Here is a 23,854-nt window from a genome sequence, read left to right on the forward strand (position 1 = left end):
TACCAGCACGAGCTGCTGGCCGCCACCGTGCCCGAGATCCAGCGCACCAACCTCGCCAACACCGTGCTGCTGCTCAAGTCGCTCGGCGTCGAGGACCTGCTCGCCTTCCACTTCATGGACCCGCCGCCGCAGGTCAGTGGAAGCCGGGCCAAAACTATTTCAAAATCCACAGGATCTCTTTATCCGTGCTGAACCACCCAGTCACTAGGAAAAAGTTTTTGTATTCTTTTTGCACTAGGTATTTAGACTATAAATCGTAGAAGATCTTGATTAGAAATGTTGGTAACAATTCTCTTGAAAATAGAATATAGAATTATATTTTTCTTCTCGTATAACCTTCTTCTGTTCCGTAACGGCTTAATCAAATATATACCTTATTTACAATATGTGAATGAATCCTAGCTGAATTTCGGCTACGGCGGCCAATCTTAACGGAGATCAGCCACGCAGGAGATATAGCTGTGTGTGCAGATGCACTCTCTGTTCCTTCACTCTCACAGCCCGGTGAGGTGGCAATCCGACATGATCGGAGAGGTTTACGTGCTCTCCGAGGCACGGAGGTATCACACCGCCAACTTCGTAACTCCAAATATTTTTTGAAATGGAAAAACCCAGTCACAATTATTTTTCGCCCGACCCGGTATCGGAACCCAGGACCTCAGCGCCATAGTCGTACGCATTACAACTACGCAACCGAGGCAGTGAATGTATAGTCTCAATTCAACAGACAACCTGGCACCACAATACTCAAGAACCGTTCAAACATTACGAGTGTCGCCTCTTAGCCTCTGGAACAATGGAAGGTCCAATAAATTCATTGAGCCCTCATTATGTACGCTGAGCCCGTACAGTTCAAGCACTCGCGGTTCAATCGAAAAAAACATTCAATAAAATGCTATTTTTGGCATTGTACATGTCTTGAGTTCATGTTGAATAATTAAGTAGTCGTTTTATTTTAATTTTCGAAAACAAAAATGCTTTTAAAATACATACTTTATAAATGAGAGGAATATACCGAGAATGATAATCACAAAATGACCAGTATGTATATAGTGACAAAGACAATGTGGAATGAATAATTATAGATTTTTGTCTGTGGAAAGACAACTACGGGCCGTTCGTTCGTTTTGTCTTATATGCACTTGTTATATTTAATTTAATTATCTACAGAATCAAAACATTTTTTTTTAATTTTGCCCTTAAAAAGGGTAAATCCGTCATACAAGAAGATTTTATTGAAATCACTGGTAAAATAACATCTTTTTCAATGTAGCACTATCAAAGGCTGGCAGCTTTGATAATACGTTGCAATCAGTGATATTCGTGGCGACCCATCAAATACCTGAGTTGCCCAATCCTTGACGAACGATATCGCTCTCACGATCTCTTTAGCACTAAGGTTATGATCTACTATGGTCAATTACCTTCCTCGTGCGCCCATTAATAATCCAAATATTCTGTGACTCCAGGACACAATCCTGAACTCGATGTACCAGCTGTGGATCCTGGGCGCCCTGGACGGGACGGGCGCGTTGACGCCCCTGGGTCGGCAGATGGCGGAGTTCCCCCTGGACCCGCCGCAGTGTCATATGCTCATCGTCTCCGCCGACATGGGATGCAGCGCCGAAGTGCTTATTATTGGTATGGTTTGTTACTGAAGTTTGAATTTCATGTATAAATCTCTTTACATATAATAAAATTGTAACAGGCCAGTACATTATTAGAGCAACAGTAGGCAAAACAACAGTTTGCCATATTTTCTGTCTGTCAGTATGTTTGTACAGGCAAAACTACTGCATGGTTTTCACCGATGTATTACTTTTCACTCTAACTTAAAATATAAGCTACATTTTATCCCTAGAAAATATATACCGGGACATTTATCCCTAAAAACTTTTTCACACGGGACCAAAAGCTATTAAATAATATATAAATGTTTTCCTAATACGTTTTTAGTTATGAATTTGCTTTATCTTTTTAGTAGTATATGTATGTGTCCTCAAACGATTCAGTTTTATAGTATTTGTAAGACAACTGCTGACTTTGGTGGTGGTAGGATATATTTTATATCCGTCCGGAGAGCGACCACCGTACACAAGATGTTAAAACCCGCCATAGTGGCCCACGTGTGTCGCGTTCCGAGATCAGCCTGTGTATATACGATTCCAACAGGCCGACATAATTGTGTCGACTGTCAAGAGGTGATATCTACATAAGATTTAGGATCAATAAACACGGAATGGTAAACTAACATAATGGATGATGATTTGTCCCCAGTGTCAATGTTGTCGGTGCCGTCAGTGTTCTACCGGCCGCAGGGGCGCGAAGAGGAAGCCGACTCCGTCAAGGAGAAGTTCCAAGTTCCAGAATCTGATCACCTCACGTTACTACACTTGTACAACCAGTGGAAATCTAACAAGTACGTTGGTTTCATTCCTGACGTCGCTTCTGATTTATTCAATTTGAAATAATTTACTTTACTGTTGTTACCTGAGTACTGATTTTTCAGCAGCAACAGTTCATTTTATAAGAAACACGACACGAACAATTGTTGTTGGTCAAGATCAACGTATACAAATAAATATTGACGTTCGTGTCTTATTTCATGACATTTTTTCCCCTAGAATATTAGAGGCTTGATTTTCCAAGATAAAATCGACTATAGAATATATGCATTTCTTTTGTTTCATCTGTAGAGTAGTTTATAGCAAAAGGACCTGGTTTGTTCGTTCTAGTTACTCGAGCCAGTGGTGTACGGAGCACTTCGTGCACGCGAAGGCGATGCGCAAGGTGCGGGAGGTCCGCCAGCAGCTCAAGGACATCCTGCAGCAGCAGCGCCTGCCGCTGGTGTCCTGCGGCACCGACTGGGACACCGTGCGCAAGTGCATCTGCTCCGGTACGCACTAGCATATCATGTGGGCTCACCACTCTTCATCAATCAGCACACACGTATTTTAAGCTCAAGAGTGGGCAGCGACGCAATTAGTTCACCCACTATTTTGCCAACCACCAGTTTCATTCCGTTCCATAATATGATAGCGGGCAAGCCCATTGCCACATATACCACATTCCGATACAGTTACTGGGCAGAAAAACCCAGTGTCACTGCCCGACCCGTGATTCGAACCCTAAACTAGAGCAATAGTCAAACCGCGCACGCAATACTACGCCACCGAGGCAGTCAACACTGCACCTTTTTATACTAAGGAATGGCAACGAGCAATCCTCACCTGGTAATGGCGCCTATCCAAACAGCAGCAACACCCGGAGTTTGAATTAAAACCCTGCGTGGTTATTGCACTACACTCCTCACCTCGAGACAATAGATATTATTTAGAAAGCAGTTAACCCATGGATTGTCCCCCTGTGAAAAATTGATTAACAAAAAACAAACCTTATTTCATGACCATTAAAGGCCCTCGAAAGAATTGCCTGCAGTCGTTTGTCTACAGACAAGTAATGTGTTAACATGACCTATGTATTTGATAATGTTACACTCTACTAACCATTGCCAGCGGCTCCGCCCGAGTGAAAAAGTATGTCTGGGATATCTTCTCGGGATAAAAAGTAGCCCATACCACTCACAAGTAATGTAGTTTCCTATTAAAAAAATCAAAATCGGTTTAGTAGTTCCTGAGATGAGCGCGTTTAAACAAACAAACTCATCAGCTTTATATATTAGTATACATTTGACGAAGAGCATTTACTAAAGCATCATGAAACAGGAGCTATTAGAGATCCATTTACCTCAAATATGAAATCTGAACCAACATCTAACCCCACCAACACTCCACAGCATACTTCCAACAAGCAGCTCGTCTGAAAGGCATAGGCGAGTACGTAAACTGCCGCACGGGCATGCCCTGCCATCTCCATCCCACCTCGGCTCTGTTCGGACTGGGGTCCTCGCCGGACTACGTGGTGTACCACGAGCTGATGATGACCACGAAGGAGTACATGCACTGCGTCACCGCTGTCGACGGACGCTGGTTGGCCGAGTTGGGACCGATGTTCTTCTCCGTTAAGGAGACTGGGAAGTGAGTATACTTATCGCAGTGGAACTGATTCTACATTAAAATATAAATGTAAATGAGTATCTAAATTTGAATGTTTAGTGTAAGTATATTTATATTGTAAATACAATATGTGATGCTCGTTAGAAGTAAATGTGGAATCCCATGAATGGATTTGAAATAAAAACAATGTTGGCAGTTAATAATTTAAACACAATTCGTTAAAAAATATCTAATAAATTTACTAAGTTTATAATTTTATTTTTAAGTAAAAAAATAGTCGAATTGAGAACCTCCTCCTTTTTTTGAAGTCTATTAAAAATTCTTTCACTTTATCAGATCAAACCGCGACAAGCGTAAAGAAGCGGCGGTACACCTCCAGCGAATGGAAGAAGAGATGAAGCAAGCAGAGCAGAAGATGGCAGAAGACAGGAAGAAGAGAGACGAAGACGTACCGGTCAAACAGGAGATCGCGACTCCCGGACTCAACACGCCGAGGCGGACTCCACACAGACTCGGCTTGTAGGCATATCTACAGCGTAACAATAGGGTACACGGCGAACAAAATGCGACGACGTCACGGCTATAGGGAGGCCTAAATTACTACATTTTTTCTATTCGAACCTCAAAAACAAGCAGATCTATATTGATTTCATATGTTTACGCGAACATTAAACATTAAAATAAACTATTTTTCGAACTTTAACGCATTTTTAATATTTTAGTTTTTCTCCTGACGTTTCGAAGCCTTTGCAGTGTTCGTGGTCACGGGGGGGACTGAGTGCAGTCTTCGAAACGTCGGGAGAAAATTATAATAAAAAAACCGCGATAAAATCCGTAAAATAGTTTAATTTTAAGATCTATATTGGAACAGATTTTACATGATAGGGGATCCATTCGATCATTTTCTACTTGCCTTCACGGTGTTCACGCCACTACTGCTGTTCAACAGTTGCAGGGTCTGTTCTGGTAAACTATGGTTACATTATTTGTGTTCGTGATATATTTTTCTAAGCGTTTTTATATTGTGTTAAATAATTTTTGCTTCAATACCCATCAGGTATAAAATATGCAGTTTTTTTCTGGCAGGCAAGTGGTCAGTCTCTTCGTGTTAGTGTTTTTTTTAATATAGTGGTTTAATTTTTGCTTAATATACTTTCCTTTTTTAACAATAAGTGTAATTTATAATTATGAAATTGTAATCGCCCATCTGTAAATACTTGTTTGAATAATAAAAAAAAATTGAAACAAAATCTTTATTTTTATCACTTATGACAAACTCAATTTAAACAATCTCGGTTCGGGAAGCCGTTTGGCAGTACACTATCAACAAGAACTTACTCTAATTATGGAGTAGACATCCTTTTTAAGTAGCAAAGTTCATTCTGTTTTGTATAAAAATTTACAGTTGACCTAAATACTTTCCTGTACCTCTTCGTCCCTTCCGTGGAGAACAAAAAAATATTAATAAGCTATGCATTTCTATACTGCTGTAAAGTTGACATGCCATCGATAAGTTTCTTGCTCTAGGATTCTGATCCGTATGAGAGGCTTGTATGAGCGAATGAATTCTGCCTTGATCATAACAGACAGAATGGACATGTATTGGCCCTTAATTAGTTTTGTTCCTTTACAGTTCCTAAATTTTGGAAGATATAGCACAATCCATTGTGTATTTCTTTCGTAAATGTTATCTAAAAACTATTGCGCGGTCATTTGTAACTAACTTCAGACCAGCAACAATTAAATGGACGTAGTATATTTATATATTGGTAAATTAATATGTATCAATGCAAGGCGTGATACGTATCGATGATATTTTCAAATCAAATCTTCAAAATGTCTACTCCATACTCTACGTCTAATGTCACAATCATATGTTGTACGTAAATACGTCCGCGCGACCGTTTCAAACGTCCTGTATTGGTGTACAATGAGATCTAAACTATAAAATTAATCGGATACGTAGAATAAAAGGTCCCCTCAAATCGATATTTTTGGCTGAAAAATCTGTTTTGTTATATCGATATTTTAATCGATTCTGTGGCACTAACACTGTATTATAGCAGAATTTACAGATAAATATTTTATTTTATATATCAGTAAGCTTTTAGTATATCGATTATCTATCTGAAAATTTTGCCAAAATATACAATAACCATAAACATTTATATCGATTATAATTAACAAGTTTCAATCCAAAGTAATTTTCCCTACATCAGTTAAATGTAACGTAATATTGTAATACACCATTTCTCTCAATACCCTAACCTATAATATTTATCATGAAACAGTGCAAACTCGATATAACGAAGTGATTGAAATCCATACAACCGACATAAAAATATACGTCATTTAATATAGTTTTTTTTCTTTTCAATCATGCATTCTATATCTAAAATATAATAAAATAACATGCTTCTATACGCCATTTATTGCTATACTAGCGATGTTAATCACATACATCACATGAACTTCGAAGGTACAAAGTTTTCTGAATACCCAAGATATATGGGCACTTAACGTCTGTCATTTTAACGTAAGTGACTGTTAATTCAAGATTTTAATTTTAGAATTTGATAAATTATCTTTACTAGTCTAATTTCTAATTAATAAATTACCCACAGTTATATTTTGATAGTCTGAAGTTAGTCAACCTATTCTAACGCCTGACACTTATTCTCTACACGACACTGCTCGTGACTAACTTCAGCCATTATTGCGCGTAAAGTATCTAAATCGATGACGTCACTATGACAACATTTTACGCTCGAGTAAGCCTATCGACGAGATATTAAAACAAACCCACACATTAGAAACAATTCGTAAAATTATATAAGTTAATTTGTAACAATCCGGCAGTTATTGTTATAGGGTTGCTAAACGCTAAAATCAGCGCGAGGTTTAATAAATTTTAGAACATTTGTACTGAAACCCAGTAATTATCATGTGGAATTTATGGTATCATTGATTGTATTTCTTCTTTCTGTAGTCTTTAGTAAATTTTTTTTGTCAAATCAAGCAACCCTAAATATCGAGTAGACCTCATGAAAGGTGTAAGTAGATAGACTAGTCAAATCCCAAATTGAATCCGATAACGCAAGCCTCTGTTGAAGACTAGATATGCAACAGACATTGTGAATATTTTAACACTATAATGGAGGCATAATACCGCATTTTGATACAGAAGTACATCTTAACTTCATGCAACGTGTCTGCAATAGAGTATTTGACTATGTTTGATTTTGTGCATTTTTATATGTAACTGCAATTCGTACAAAAAATAAGTCTTTGTGAAAACAGCATTTAAATTCGATAGGAAATGAGGCAGTAATTCAAATTTCAAATACATGCGGGAGAGGGCGCGAAGTGGGGGTATCGCTCCATCTCTTTCTTTCGCACGCCTCGTTATTCTCGATGACGTCATACGCAAGTATTTCGTCCCTTTTCTGTTTTTTGACACTCACTCCTACCTACCCTATTTCAATGGCTTATAACTTGTATATTTTTACTGGATTTCAATGATTTCTTCTGTTTAAGAATTTATACGACGTTTATATTTTATAAGTTATAACTAAAAAAAAAGTCAAATACCCTACTTGTATCTATTTTAAGTCTATAAATATTTTTAGGTAAAGGCCTGTTTCACAATGTTATTGTAAAAATTATTTTGTTAATGTAGTATCAGTTAATAAACTCATTTATGTACGACACTGTGGCTTTTGTATTTGGTCGTGTTATATATGAAAAACTTTTATGATGTGAAACTGTACCTTATGGTAAAATGCCTCCGATATTTAGACTGACGCCAAAAATGTACCGAATAATACTAACTTCACATGTTAAATCTCTCGAATCTTAATTACAAACACAAGCGGTTCAAATTCGACAAAAGTGATTAGGAACATCATATTATTAATCTTGGGTACTAAAATATTTATTCTAATATACTCCCCACGTTTAACAATACATTAAAATGAACTTATTTATATTCCTAATAAATGAAACATGCATTATAATTATACTATTAATATTGTGTTGGGCAACATTTAAAATTGACATAACTCTATGGTAAGTGTAAAAAGCTGTGATACTTTATAAAAATTAAAATTTAGCCAATATATTTTAATATTTAATTTTCTTACTATATAAGATAACAATTACAGTATAACTGGACTATAAAAACTAAAGCGATCTGAGACAGCTATTATACATTGGAAGGAATTTTATGAAAATCTACAAAGTTGGCAACACTGATCTTAGAATTCGTAGTCCCTTTTAATATGTGAATAAAATAAGTCAAATACGTGCAAAGTTATGGTGACCAGCAAACCCTGGATACTACGGATACAAACCGAAAGTCTATGCTGTAAGCGAAGTGACCAATTTCAAACATAGTAACATCAATAACCAATTTGTTATATTATTTACCATATCCATCCAACATTAAACTCAAATAGAATCCTTATATTGACCCTTAGTTTGCATTAAATCGAATATTGAATTACAGATTTAGACTATCGGAATAACCCTGGTTTCCATCGACACAAAATCCACTACATGACGCTATAAACGACTGAAACTTACGAATTATAAGCATCAGTTCCCCGACTCACTACATCCATGTCGATACGTCTATCTATTCGTAGCAATTTAATTTAGGCACTAACAACACCCTACCGAGCGTTATCAAATCACATACGCCGATTTCGTGGATAATTTGTTGTTCAACGAAGGTATTCATTAATTTGGCATCAATAAGACCAAAATCTTTGGCGTAAACCGGGCAACCAAAATGGCGTCTTCTAAAATATCCTTTCCAAGATGGCGGCGAACTGTCACCGCTCCTTCGAGTCGTAAACAACAAAATTATCCATAAATAACTGTAATTCTCAACAATTGAGCGCTACATTTAGCCCGTGCTTCTCTATGTATCTCTGTCTCGCTTCTGCGATCATTTGCGCCTTCCGTTCTTGGAAACTGAGCTGTCGTTCCTTGGCGGTTTTGGGGAAGACTCCTGTGGGCACGGGGGTGACGTAGCGCGGGGCAGGGAGGGCACGGGATGTGCTCGGTTGCGGGTCTGAGGGGGGCGGGACCTCCGGCCTGTACGGCGTGATGCCTTCTAGGAAATTGGTGATCGTCACGTCAACACTGCGCGTGGTTGCTGTTGGAAAACAAAGTAATGTAAACAAGAAATTTTGAAACGGAAAAATCTCGAATCATGAAATAATAATTAGTTAAATCAGAGGGCATATATGACAATATTACGCTTACTTTATATATTTTTGGGCAGTTGCTAACTAGTAACATAAAATTATAGTACAATATAAGCAAAGGCTATATGATACTAGGCTATATGATATGGCACCTGCATAAAGAAATTTCTAGAATTCAACTTACCCAAGTCCTTGAGTATGTCCTTGATGGGCACGGCAGGCAGCACCTCCTTGACCTGTCGTGCGAGTCGCATGGCGTCCTGCGACGGCTCGCGCCTGCGCGTCACTCCCGCGCCGCGGTTCAGGTCCTCCCATTTGAACTCTGTCTTTTCAATCTGTGGATAATTTAGAATATACATTTTAAAATATTAATTTTATTGCGAATTTATGACGATTTATTACGTTCTGCAGAGAATGACCTCGTCGTCGTGTCGTGTGGTCGTGTCGTATGGTCGTGTCGGCTCACCTGCAGCGCGTTGGCGAGCGCGTCCCTGGCGCGTGCAGCGAGCGCGGGCTCGTCGTCGTGTCGTGTGGTCGTGTGGTCGTGTCGTATGGTCGTGTCGGCTCACCTGCAGCGCGTTGGCGAGCGCGTCCCTGGCGCGTGCAGCGAAGCGCGAGCTCGTCGTCGTGTCGTGTGGTCGTGTGGTCGTGTCGTATGGTCGTGTCGGCTCACCTGCAGCGCGTTGGCGAGCGCGTCCCTGGCGCGTGCAGCGAGCGCGGGCTCGTCGTCGTGTCGTGTGGTCTTGTGGTCGTGTCGTATGGTCGTGTCGGCTCACCTGCAGCGCGTTGGCGAGCGCGTCCCTGGCGCGTGCAGCGAAGCGCGGAAGCTCGTCGTCGTGTCGTGTGGTCTTGTGGTCGTGTCGTATGGTCGTGTCGGCTCACCTGCAGCGCGTTGGCGAGCGCGTCCCTGGCGCGTGCAGCGAAGCGCGAGCTCGTCGTCGTGTCGTGTGATCGTGTGGTCGTGTCGTATGGTCGTGTCGGCTCACCTGCAGCGCGTTGGCGAGCGCGTCCCTGGCGCGTGCAGCGAGCGCGAGCTCGTCGTCGTGTCGTGTGGTCGTGTGGTCGTGTCGTATGGTCGTGTCGGCTCACCTGCAGCGCGTTGGCGAGCGCGTCCCTGGCGCGTGCAGCGAAGCGCGAGCTCGTCGTCGTGTCGTGTGGTCGTGTGGTCGTGTCGTATGGTCGTGTCGGCTCACCTGCAGCGCGTTGGCGAGCGCGTCCCTGGCGCGATGCAGCGAAGCGCGAGCTCGTCGTCGTGTCGTGTGGTCGTGTGGTCGTGTCGTATGGTCGTGTCGGCTCACCTGCAGCGCGTTGGCGAGCGCGTCCCTGGCGCGATGCAGCGAAGCGCAGACTCGTCGTCGTGTCGTGTGGTCGTGTGGTCGTGTCGGCTCACCTGCAGCGCGTTGGCGAGCGCGTCCCTGGCGCGATGCAACGAGCGCGAGCTCGTCGTCGTGTCGTGTGGTCGTGTGGTCGTGTCGTATGGTCGTGTCGGCTCACCTGCAGCGCGTTGGCGAGCGCGTCCCTGGCGCGTGCAGCGAGCGCGAGCTCGTCGTCGTGTCGTGTGGTCGTGTGGTCGTGTCGTATGGTCGTGTCGGCTCACCTGCAGCGCGTTGGCGAGCGCGTCCCTGGCGCGTGCAGCGAAGCGCAGAGCTCGTCGTCGTGTCGTGTGGTCGTGTGGTCGTGTCGTATGGTCGTGTCGGCTCACCTGCAGCGCGTTGGCGAGCGCGTCCCTGGCGCGTGCAGCGAAGCGCAGGCTCGTCGTCGTGTCGTGTGGTCGTGTGGTCGTGTCGTATGGTCGTGTCGGCTCACCTGCAGCGCGTTGGCGAGCGCGTCCCTGGCGCGTGCAGCGAGCGCAGGCTCGTCGTCGTGTCGTGTGGTCGTGTGGTCGTGTCGGCTCACCTGCAGCGCGTTGGCGAGCGCGTCCCTAGCGCGATGCAGCGAAGCGCGAGCTCGTCGTGGTGTCGTGTGGTCGTGTGGTCGTGTCGGCTCACCTGCAGCGCGTTGGCGAGCGCGTCTCTGGCGCGTGCAGCGAGCGCGGGCTCGTCGTCGTGTCGTGTGGTCGTGTGGTCGTGTCGTATGGTCGTGTCGGCTCACCTGCAGCGCGTTGGCGAGCGCGTCCCTGGCGCGTGCAGCGAAGCGCGAGCTCGTCGTCGTGTCGTGTGGTCGTGTGGTCGTGTCGTATGGTTGTGTCGGCTCACCTGCAGCGCGTTGGCGAGCGCGTCCCTGGCGCGTGCAGCGAGCGCGGGCTCGTCGTCGTGTCGTGTGGTCGTGTGGTCGTGTCGGCTCACCTGCAGCGCGTTGGCGAGCGCGTCCCTGGCGCGTGCAGCGAGCGCGGGCTCGTCGTCGTGTCGTGTGGTCGTGTGGTCGTGTCGGCTCACCTGCAGCGCGTTGGCGAGCGCGTCCCTGGCGCGTGCAGCGAGCGCGGGCTCGTCGTCGTGTCGTGTGGTCGTGTGGTCGTGTCGGCTCACCTGCAGCGCGTTGGCGAGCGCGTCTCTGGCGCGTGCAGCGAGCGCGGGCTCGTCGTCGTGTCGTGTGGTCGTGTGGTCGTGTCGTATGGTCGTGTCGGCTCACCTGCAGCGCGTTGGCGAGCGCGTCCCTGGCGCGTGCAGCGAGCGCGGGCTCGTCGTCGTGTCGTGTGGTCGTGTGGTCGTGTCGTATGGTTGTGTCGGCTCACCTGCAGCGCGTTGGCGAGCGCGTCCCTGGCGCGTGCAGCGAGCGCGGGCTCGTCGTCGTGTCGTGTGGTCGTGTGGTCGTGTCGTATGGTTGTGTCGGCTCACCTGCAGCGCGTTGGCGAGCGCGTCCCTGGCGCGTGCAGCGAGCGCGGGCTCGTCGTCGTGTCGTGTGGTCGTGTGGTCGTGTCGGCTCACCTGCAGCGCGTTGGCGAGCGCGTCTCTGGCGCGTGCAGCGAGCGCGGGCTCGTCGTCGTGTCGTGTGGTCGTGTGGTCGTGTCGTATGGTCGTGTCGGCTCACCTGCAGCGCGTTGGCGAGCGCGTCCCTGGCGCGTGCAGCGAGCGCGGGCTCGTCGTCGTGTCGTGTGGTCGTGTGGTCGTGTCGTATGGTTGTGTCGGCTCACCTGCAGCGCGTTGGCGAGCGCGTCCCTGGCGCGTGCAGCGAGCGCGGGCTCGTCGTCGTGTCGTGTGGTCGTGTGGTCGTGTCGTATGGTTGTGTCGGCTCACCTGCAGCGCGTTGGCGAGCGCGTCCCTGGCGCGTGCAGCGAGCGCGGGCTCGTCGTCGTCGTGTCGCTCGAGCGGCGGCAGCAGAGCGCACAGTGTAGGCGGTGAGCGGCGCCCACAGGAACCACAGCGCGTCGCTCCACGGGAACTTGTCGCGCGCGTCGCCGGGACCGTGTACCGTCACACGCGTCAGGGGACGCTCCACCGCTACAACCAACAAATTACTCATGATGTCCCCGAGATACATGAATATTGTAATAGAAGACTTCAAAGCATCAACTATTCTGTTCTTCAAATGGATTTTACTTCATAACACCAACTTTGCACATTGCACTGTAAGGAATATCTCGTTTAACATTTTCTACGTTCCGAGATCATACCTTATATACATTACAATAATATATTTTATCAAAATGTACTTTACATTATTATTAATAGATTTAACTTTACATCACCTATGCGGGGTAATTTTAACATTGCTATGAAGTGCATAGCACCAACTCATTTTGAATTCGAATTAATTCATTCATTTTATAAGGATATTATCTTCATGCTATAAATAAACTTACTGATAGCGACCGGCTGCACTCTGTTTCCGAGCGGGAAGGGCCAGTCCGTGAATTTGAGCAGAGCTTTGCCGTTAGTGGGTCCACCTTCAGGCTGAAGGAGTATAGGCTTGCTTGGACACTCGCCGAAATGCTGTCTGTAAAGAGAGAAGTTCTCTTTTAATAAATATTCTCTATGTCCTCTATATCCTCTATATTATAAAAAAAAAACGTTTTCATATAGTTTATTTTGCAAATAAAAAATACAATGCATTATGAACTCGTCCACGTGCCGAACGTACCCATATAAATAGGCGAATTTGAACCTTATTGCACACGCGTTCATAAAAAAGAAAACAAACTTGTAAACAAAGTTTTATTTATAACTTGCTTGTAGCGTGTAAATACCATACTGTTTCCAATATTGTATATTTTCAGTCAAAGTTGAAGATTGTTGCCTTCAACTTTTGTTCGGTACTTGTTATGTGTATGTGAATATATAAAATGCAATATTTTTATAAACACTCTATTCAACACAATGTAGATGGACAGCGGAATCGGCATAACAAACACGTGGGCACTTGTACAGTCAGCTACAAAAGTATCTGAACAAATAAAAAATTCATATCGCGTTTAAACTTTTGTCTACGTGTCAATAAACGTATTTTGTTCAAATTAAGTTTCAGAGGGTTTATTTTATTTTAGATAAAGAAAAAAGAATATCTCGATTGAAAGTAATGTGTAGAACCGTTATGAAATTTAAAATTTGTTTAACTTATTTTATGACTATTTGGACACGGATTGTTTATGGTAGCGTAAAACATATAAGGCGGTTGAAACGCCGACGGTTTTTTTATATGAAAATTGTACGAATTGATTACCTGGAATTGAAGTATTTGTTTACTCTCTGCACTTGCTTAAACCTTATTTCTATATTATTATGACAAATTAGGCAGAGATGGCGTCAAACGTCAATTTTAAATTTTCGGTACAAAACAAGGCTGTTTACAGCCCGGAGGTACATGAGAAAGCAAAATGTATACGTACTTTCTAATAAACTGCGCCGCATTTCTTATTCCCAAGGTTGACGCGAAGAACGGTGGCACTTTCCATTTTCTCAACTGAAAAAATCAATTACAATTTGTAGTTTTATATCACATATATAAATATAACACATATTATTCAATAAATATACACAAGAAGATATAGAAGTCTAAGACTATGGACGTAGATACGTACAATGGATCCAGCCCACAAAATGACACTTTTGAGATAATGAAGATTGAAGTTTATATCGAATTTTGCTCATTGATATTTATTAATAAAAGTTCAAATTGACATTTTATGGCTAAGATGTTAATCAAAAATATAGACATTATAGACTAATTTGGCACACTCGGCTCAGATTCAACCATACTGTGGGTTGGATCCTTTTTGCGTATCTACGTCTATTTGAGGTACCTTCTGAGGTATTTCAACCCTATATTTATGACATGTAATATTTTGTTATTAATTTTTATGTTTCTTTTCAGATTAATCTTATCATACGTGTTATATGCATAGGTACTTATTTACAATGTAACTAAAAATAATTAAATGTTAACCTCGAGAAATTGTGATAAACAACTCCCATTATCCATGCTTTTTAAACTATAAAAAATATTGATAAGAAACTTTTAATTACTGTGTACATGTTTTTGTATGAAATAAAAACTTTCTTGCAAATGGTATTTTTGATTTTTCCAAACACCCCGAATAACTCTTTAGAAGCTTTCTTGTGAATCAGATCACCTCAAAAGAAACATGTAGAAAAGGTGTGCATAAAACTACAAATAGATTTCTATATATCAGGACAAGTTTATCATCAACATTCTTTGATAAAGTAGTATTTATAAAATAATTCTGTGGCTAAAAACCATTGCATGATTACAAATGTACAATACTGAGAAATGTCATTAGTTAGAGTAAAAATTCAGTCTGTTATAAACTGTGTATTTATTACTCCAAAATGGAAACTCGTGCAAACGTAGATAGAATATATATTTCAACACATAAACACTAGCCAGGGGGAATCGCGTTCAATTAAGGCCACAAAGATACAGGATGTGTCATTTAACATTTACATAGACATTAACAACTATTCTCATGATAGAAGATAGCTCATTCTAAATCTCTCGCCTTAAGAGAATATCAATGAAAAAAAATAATCTTTGTGATTTGATTTAATTATTATTTACTACAAAGATAAGCTATTTTTTATGTATGTTCACGTGGTCTTATTGCGTCTTTGAGGGCATATCCGTCTTTTTGAAATTACGGGTGATCTAACCGAAGGACAGCTTTCATTGACGTGTAGGTGAAAGTGTTTAACATCCCCTAATTACCCATACGACTATCAAATATAGTACTCCCGTAATTGCAGAGACGGATTTGCCTCCGTAGACGGAATTGGGCCCATCAGACTATAAATAAAAGAATTACCTATACTTACCTATTCATTTTATATATTTTTTTTAAATTAAATATTTCACAGGAACTAAAAAATGTGTTGAATGGTCTTGTGTTTCTCCTTAATAAAGAGCAAACGTTTCATATTAACAATATAAGTAACTAGCGACCCGCCCCGGCTTCGCACGGGTGCAATGCTGATACTAAATACACTACAGAAAAACTGTGAACGTTGTATATAAAAACATAGGGGCCCGCTCTGGCTTCGCACAGGTATAACATAACAAAATAACAGTATTTCTCCACTATTTAATGGATGTTATTATACATATAAACCTTCCACTTGAATCACTCTATCTATTAAAAAAAAACGCATCAAAATCCGTTGCGTAGTTTTAAAGATTTAAGCACACAAAGGGACATAGGGACCGAGAAAGCGACTTTGTTTTATACTATGTAGTGATGTTACAAAAACTTGCGAAATAGCATATTTTTCAAACTTTTAGCTAGCTTCAACTCATTTTGTGAGAATCAAACCCTGACAAATCTACCTATATATGTATCTATTAGAAAACAAAATTCCCTTTTCTGTCTGTGTGTATGTAATTGATTTTCTTAAAAACTACTGAACGGATTTTAATGCGATTTTCACCAATAGACAGGGTGATTCAAGCGGAAGGTTTATGTCAATAGCGGGTATAGCGTGGATGAAACCACGCTAGTAATAATATAGATTTAATACATTGACGTCACACTGCGCAATAGTTACATATATAAATTATACCCAATAGTATAATAACAAGATAAATATTACATAAACATTGAGCAGGAACTCAGTAAAGAAATAAATATTTTCAACACGTTGCACGCGGTATCACCACTGATAAGATAATATAAATTGTTGCCTATTTTTTTTACACCAATGTTACATATAATTTGACATACTTCTATTTAAGGTACTTCAATGAAAACAACCTAACATATATAATGATTTCATATATTTAGGCGAATGTTAAACATTGAAATAAAACTGTTTTTCGGATTTATCGCGGCTTTTTATATATAATAATTTTCTCCCGACGTCTCGAAGGTATCAACGACCGACAACAGCTAAAAAAATATTTTTTTTTAGAATTGTAAAATGAAGGTTGATATTGTAACTTTGACTTTTCGGACACCAACACCTTGAACGTGAAGGCAAAAATTATAATATAAAAAACCTCAATAAAATATATATTTTTTTTAATATAACATATTATGCTTTGGTTAGTAAGAAAAATATAAAGCAGCAATCACCATTATATTAAGTATTGGAATCACTTAAAATGTCTTGCGAAAGCTACCTATCTTTGACCTTATAACCAATAACGGAAAGGTCACTTATGCGACCTTGAAGAACATATAAAAAATTGCGAGCACACCTGCACAGTAATTATGAAATATTTAAGTTTTATAAGTAATCATTGAGCGAGGTCTAGACAGTCGTCTTTGACAGAGGTACCTAAAACATATCAGTAAGAAATCAAGGGCTTAGTAGGTAATCTAGGTATACAGGATCTTTTGTAATTTCATTGATAAATGAAAGCACATACTCATCTTTATCTGTATTAATATTGTGCTAAAAATTATCCTTGAATAATGATGGATGGTTTAGTTTTCTGATTTGATATTCTGTAGTTTAGGTCGAATATGGCAGAAGCATGTTTGTATTTATGACTGTGATGTTGCCTGTATGATGAATTCTCTTAGAGTTGTGTCATTAGAGCACATGAAATTAATTACTTTGTTCGAAACTTCAACTTTTTTATTTTAAATTTGCGGTTTGAGTAACTTAATGTATGTGTTATTCTCAACAGATATCTGTGTAGTTTCATCAAGTAACGCAATGTGAAAATTAACTTGTATGTTATATGAGTTAAGACTATCTCGCTCACACGCGCCGATCCTATTAGCAATGACGTTATTGATAGATAGAATATTTTAAATTGACAACAAAATGACCCCTGTAAAAACGCAAACTTTATAGATTAATGTTCTATTATCACATCGTAAAATTTTTGCATAAAGCATCTTTTCTATGAAACTAATGAGCACTCTCTGTATGTAACATCAGCATTTTACATAGACGTAGCTGTAGGAGTGTGGCCAAAGTTGTTTAGAGCCCACTAGGATATTAAAGCAACCAAACTTAACCTTTAACTTTTTACTTAACTTAATCCCACTAAAATTATTAAATCTGCAATTAGAAAGCCACGAACATCGTATTTATAGTCTCTGGCGTACAGGCCCAGCCCGACACAACTCTAGTTTACTCACACTGATTGTGCCAAGCACATGTGCTGCGGCCAAGGAGTCCAGACACGACACGTAGTTGGCGATCATGACGCTACAGCGCGGATCTCGGGTCCCTTTCAGCTTCACATACACACCTGAGAATACATTGAGGTATTTTTAGAATGTTACGCTTCAGTGAATATGATTTTTTAGACCCTGACTCACTCTTTATTTCTGTGATAGTTAAAAGTAAAAATAGTGCACACATTCACTTCATAGTGTACAGTTGTGTGCCATTTCATCATTCATTTGCAATAAAAAAGCTCATGTTAACCCAAAATTAGTTCAATGTCTCGGACATAAAACAATACAGGCAGGCAAAATTAGCGTGAAATTAATGTAAATATACACAAAATTTACAACCTTGGAAAAAATATTATTCTCTCAAAACTGCATAGATATTATAATGTAAATATAAGAAATACAAATATAAATTTCGGCAAATTGAACTATTTACTGCAGTTTATGTTTAATGCAGATAATTGTGTAATGTAAATATGTGACTTATTGTATCCATTGTTAGCCACATAAATGATAAAGTCAGTTGAGGAAAATGCAATTCAAATAAACCATCTGTCCTTGTTGTCAAAATTTTGTATACTAAATAGAAATTACATTACTTCAGTAATTCTTATTATTTCATTGAAAAATTCACTCAATATACTGCTGTCTGCTCTTGCTATAGTCAATTCTGCCTACATCATAAACAACTTAGCTCATCGTTGCTACTTCAGTAACCAATACCAATATAGATGCTGTCAATGAGATAGCTAGAGGACCCATCCTTTATTTAAACATTTTCTCTGATATTGTAGGTATTTGTGGGCAATCTCTTCCAATATATATCTTCTCATTTTATTTATAGAATTTAGATCTTTATTGTACTCTAAATATACTGCACCTAATATTAAAGTCTATGAAGGCAGGGAGATGGTAAAATTGGCGAGATATGAGGCAATCTCTTACAGACAACCATAAGATGGGGTTAAAAAAAATGACAAATGGCAGTCTAGGGTGTACATATTCTTTTTAAATAATATAAAAAACATACAATTCATCATAAAAAACCTTACCAAATGTCCAACACGCCAAAGTTGATAGCATCTGTCTGATTGCCCATTTATCAGGTAATATTATAGATGCTATCCACAGGATCAGGGCCAGGAACAAGCGGAACACCACCAGCACAATACCAAATGGCATATACAGAAAGAATTGGATGACATTGTCTCCGCAGAATCTAAAACAAAATAAATTCTCTAAGTATTTCTATTTACTTCCAAATTGTTATATATTTGTAATGTCACACTTGTCAAATTAATATTTAATTAATGAGGGTAATATGAAATATGATTACAATAAATAGTTTGGCTTCAGATCTCGATATTGTCGTATCTTTTATTGGCGACTGTTGAAAATTAAAGTATTTGTGTGGATAATGGCGTCAAATCTTGCGAACATAGTATTTCCAGGACAGTTTAACCCTAAAACTGATAAGTGGAGTGACTATAAAGAGCAATTATTGTGCGCTCTCGATGCCGCGGGTTATGACGAAAGCAACGCTGATAAAGCCCGTTCTGTGTTTTTGTCTCAATGCGGAAAGGAGACTTTTTCTCTGATTGCTTCACTTTTGGTTCCAAATCGTCCGACTAACGTAAACTTTAAGGACATTTTGAAAGTTTTGGATCAGTTTTACGAGCCTGAGGTTAACGAAATACTACAAGCGGGAAAGTTCCATAAGCGCCTACAATTACAGACTGAAAGCGTGCAAGATTTTGTAGCGGCAATTAATTTGCTGGCCGTTAAATGCAACTTTGTGGACTTAAAACGCCAGCTGAGAGATCGTTTAGTATTAGGGTACGCGACAATCGCTTGAAAAGGGAATTATTAAAAACTAAAAACCTCTCATATGAGACAGCATTACAGATATGTCTTGATTATCAAGTGACATTCCCTGATCTGTACCCTAGTAGTGAGGCATTGAAGCAAACTCCGTTCCATGTTACTGAACCTATGGATATTGGCAGGATACAAACAAACAATTGTCAACATTGCACAAGAGTGCACAAACAGGGAGAAAGGTGTCAGTTCACTAAAGCTAGATGTTTCTATTGTAAGAAATTTGGACATATAGCTGCAGCATGCACCAGAAAATCTGGTAAAGTAAATGATATAGCCAGGCTTGATGACACCAATAAGGAGGCAATAATTAACGAGGAAATGATGATGGGTGTATATATCTGCTATGAAAAATATCAACCACCAATAACGGTAAACATTATCATTGATGGTGCTAAATTACTCATGGAAGTTGACTCTGGAGCATCAAGGAGTATAATATCAGAGGATACATACAGAAAGCTATGGTCATTTCCTCCTCCTCTAAGACCTACTCAGACCAAACTTGTAACATGGACTCGGGAAACATTGAAAGTGCTTGGACAGATAAACGTACAGGTGATATTAGGGGAAAAAGAAGCCCGTTGCGATTTGATAGTAGTATCAGGCACTGGACCTAGCCTTTTAGGGAGAAATTGGTTCCAGACATTAAATATTCAGATAGCAGGACTTAATTGGTCCGAAGATAAGGTATCCAATGTAATGACCGACTTTCCTGGCTTATTTGCTGATGGACTGGGACAATACAAGGGGCCAAAAGTTTCGTTACATGTACGGGGGGATGCGATACCTAGATTTTTGAAAGCTCGGGTAATACCATTCCCATTAAAACAACAAGTGAATGAAGAGTTGAGAAGTATGGTAGATCAAGGTATTCTCACACCAGTGAATTACTCAGATTGGGCAACTCCATTACGAATTGTAAAGAAAGAAGACGGTTCCTTGCGTATTTGTGGAGATTACCGTTCTACGGTCAATGCTGCAATTGATGTGGATGCGTTTCCACTTCCTAAATCGGTAGAGGCTTTTGCTAAGTTGAGCGGCGGTCGGATTTTCAGTAAGCTGGACTTGAAACAAGCTTATACACAACTGCAAGTGGATGAAAAGACAGCCATGCTTTTAACCTTTAACACACCTCTCGGGTTAATGAAAATGAATCGACTTGCTTTTGGAGTAAGTGCAGCGCCAGCTATTTTTCAAAGAGTAATGTCTACAGCGTTTGCGGATATGGAAGGGGTGGCTTGTCTACTTGATGATATTGCTGTTATGGGAAGGAATAATAGTGAACATGAAAAACGTCTATATGAAGTTCTACAAAAATTGCATGAGATGGGTTTTCGCCTTAACGTTTCTAAGTGCATATTTGCAGCTGAGAGCATCACATTTCTGGGTCACATGATTGATGCAGATGGATTGCATCCGGCACCAACCAAAGTAAAAGAGATTCGTGAGAAACCAGCCCCGACGAGTAGAGAAACATTACGAGCATTTCTGGGCTTATACAATTTTTACGAAAAGTTTTTGCCAGATAAAGCAACATTGTTGGAACCATTATATAGGCTATTATATAATAGTATAGATTAGATTCCAAGAGACCTTGGGTTTGGGGTGAAGTAGAACAAACCGCTTTCAATAAAGCAAAGAAATTGCTGTCTTCAGATTTAACTTTGGTAGGATATGAGTTAGAAAGGGAGTTACTTCTTATATGTGATTCATCGGACTATGGTCTGGGAGCAATTATTGCACATGTTATGGATGATGGTACTGAAAAACCTATAATGATGGCATCAAGAACGTTACAGAAGCACGAGAGACGTTACGGGCAAATAGACAAAGAGGCTTTAGCCATAATGTTTGGATTAACAAAATTTCATGAATATTTATCAGGTCGCAGCTTCTGCATTATTACAGACCATAAACCATTGATAGGACTGTTTAATCCGGCTAAACCTATCCCAGAGCAAATATCACCAAGGATGTTACGCTGGTCTTTAAAATTAAGTTGTTACCAGTATACCATTAAGTATAGAGCGGGAAAATTAATCGGCAATGCAGATGCTTTGAGCAGATGGACGGTTCCTACGGCAAGTATAGAGGAAAGACCTCTTAAAGAAGTGCTATTATTGGAGGAGACACCAAGGGGTTGGGAACTCGATGCTCTCAGAGTGGCATTTGAAACAAAAAAGGATCCACTGTTACAGAAGGTGACGTTCCATGTGCTTCATGGTTGGCCAGGCTCAAATGTAGATGGGGTGCTAGGTCAGGAAACCTCCTCGTGGTGCACCCTGGGCAACGGCGCGTCGATCGAGCTGGTTGGCGCGACGGCCAATATCCTGACAATGGAGTTGGATGGCGGTCGTCGCCCCTTGCGGCGGCCGTCGTCCGATTCGGACGAGGTGGGCCCATCTCGGGCGGCTCCCGGTTCTGTCCGGGGGTGTCGACGGGCTCGGTGTGCGCTCATCCCGCCCCGAGCAGGCAGTGGGGGGGACTCCCTCTCCCATTGTCGCCGTCGCAGATCGTAATCTGGTGTGGAGGTCTGTGGATATGTCTCGCGCTCCCACTGGACCGAGGGTCTTGGCTTAACCGCCCGGACCGCGAGGAAGAAAACCTCTATAAAAATCACCCCGAATCCCAAGCGGCGGCGCACCGCGAGGGGATGCATGGCCGATGGGTAGTTCGGTCCCGAGTGCGACCCCGCCAGAGTACCGGCCGACACTCTGCGCGGGTTACGCTAGGCTTACCCAGGTACAGGGGCACTGCCTGGGCGGACCGTTATTTCCCCATACTCGTGGGAATTAGATGGAAACCCAAAAAAATAATAAAAAAGAGTGCACTGTCGAGGTAGAATTGCTCTCCGACCGCGACATCACGTTGGCGACTGGGCGTAACACTGCCTCCACCTCGACTGCCGAGATACGCGGTGGTAGTGGCTCTAAGCCAAAGAAGGCGGTGGCCGCTAGGAGGCGCGCGCCGGCCCGGATCCTGAGCGAGTCCGAGCCGAGCAGTGACTCTTCGCGGCTACCTAGGCGAATAACGCGGCAACCCCGTAAGCCGGCCTCAAAAAGGCCGCGGGGAGTCCGCACGAGTGGCAGTGGCAGCGCAACGGACCCAGTATTGCGCGCCGCTGCCAAAATTGTGTGGGGCCTCAGCCTCGGATACGGAGGAGGATGACTCCGTGGCCGGGATTAAAGAGGCTTACCAGTCGGCCCTGAGGGAGGAACGTGTGGCCGAAGCCGCCCGCGCAGTGGAGGAGGAGGCAGCGCTCCAGGAAGTGGGGATCGTGGCGCCCTGCCCGAAAATTGCGGCGCCAAAGTCGGCAAAGGTTCCCACAAAGAACCTCCTCCTTGAGGTGGCGGAGAACATCCGTCACGTCTCACAAGCGTCCCGGAACCTCAAAGGGACGTTTGTGAAGGCTCTCAGGAGAATGCCGCCAAGCTGCAGGAGCGCGCGGAAGAGCCCTCCTCCGCGGAAACCGCGAGACTGGAGGCCATAATAGCCTCCCTCGAGCGGAAGGTGACGGCACTGGAGGCTGCCTTGGCCACCCAGAACAAAATCCTCGAGGATTTTGTGGCCGGCGACCGCTCCAGGGAGCCGAAGGCGGCCTCTAAGAAAAGGAGGAGGATCGCCTCGAGCGGCATGAGAGACGGATGGAAGCTCTCATGGAGAAAACGCTCGAGGCGATCTCGGCCAAACTCGCCCCAGCGCCCTTCCCACGCTCGTCAGTGGCGTCGGTGGTGTCTGGCCCGTCCTGGCCAGCCGTCGGGGAGAGGAGGAGTCGGGCAGCAGCAACACTCGCGGCTCCGCCCAGATCTGCTGACGTTCCAGCTCCCGCCTCGGCCCCGCTCCTGCAGCCACACCTGTGGCCGAGGAGCCTGCCCAACGCCCGCCGCGTCGGCGTATGCGGGGGTCCAGGAGGAGAGCGGCGACGCCTCTGCCTCAATCCGCTCCGGCCCCCACAACAGTGGAAGAAGGGTGGACAGTGGTGGGTAACCGGGGCGGCAGGGGAAGAGGAACAAGAGGAGGACCGGGCCGAAGCCGAACGCCCCAAATGCCGGCCAGAGGCAGAAGGTGGTGCGCAAGGTTGTGCCCCAGCTTCGTCTTCCGAAGAAGGCTGCCGTCACCCTGACGGTAGCACCGGAGGCGGTAGAACGGGGCACGACCTACGCCCAGGCCCTGCAGGCGGTCAGGGGCAAAGTCGACCTGGCCAGCCTTGGCATCGGGGTCGGCAT

The 23,854-nt window shown here is 42.7% G+C and overlaps 2 protein-coding genes across 2 annotated transcripts in view; one reads left to right on the plus strand and one right to left on the minus strand.

Moving 5' to 3' along the window:
* Positions 1–5,261, plus strand: part of LOC119189429 (pre-mRNA-splicing factor ATP-dependent RNA helicase PRP16-like) — a 10,748-nt gene extending 5,487 nt beyond the window's left edge. The window contains exons 2-7 of the mRNA XM_037438988.1: positions 7–132; positions 1,470–1,641; positions 2,278–2,419; positions 2,736–2,896; positions 3,797–4,037; positions 4,353–5,261. Of these exons, the coding sequence (XP_037294885.1) occupies positions 7–132; positions 1,470–1,641; positions 2,278–2,419; positions 2,736–2,896; positions 3,797–4,037; positions 4,353–4,539 (1,029 nt within the window). The 3' untranslated portion in view covers positions 4,540–5,261. The remainder of the gene's footprint in view (positions 1–6; positions 133–1,469; positions 1,642–2,277; positions 2,420–2,735; positions 2,897–3,796; positions 4,038–4,352) is intronic.
* LOC115450459 (lipid droplet-regulating VLDL assembly factor AUP1) overlaps positions 5,256–23,854 on the minus strand; it is a 26,222-nt gene continuing 7,623 nt past the window's right edge. Inside the window, 8 exon segments of the mRNA XM_037438989.1 lie at positions 5,256–9,177; positions 9,414–9,564; positions 12,403–12,486; positions 12,488–12,606; positions 12,969–13,102; positions 13,992–14,065; positions 17,709–17,821; positions 18,800–18,966. Coding sequence (XP_037294886.1) covers positions 8,906–9,177; positions 9,414–9,564; positions 12,403–12,486; positions 12,488–12,606; positions 12,969–13,102; positions 13,992–14,065; positions 17,709–17,821; positions 18,800–18,966 — 1,114 coding nt within the window. The 3' untranslated portion in view covers positions 5,256–8,905.

The sequence above is a fragment of the Manduca sexta genome, chromosome 15 (assembly GCF_014839805.1).
Source record: "Manduca sexta isolate Smith_Timp_Sample1 chromosome 15, JHU_Msex_v1.0, whole genome shotgun sequence".
NCBI lineage: Eukaryota > Metazoa > Arthropoda > Insecta > Lepidoptera > Sphingidae > Manduca > Manduca sexta.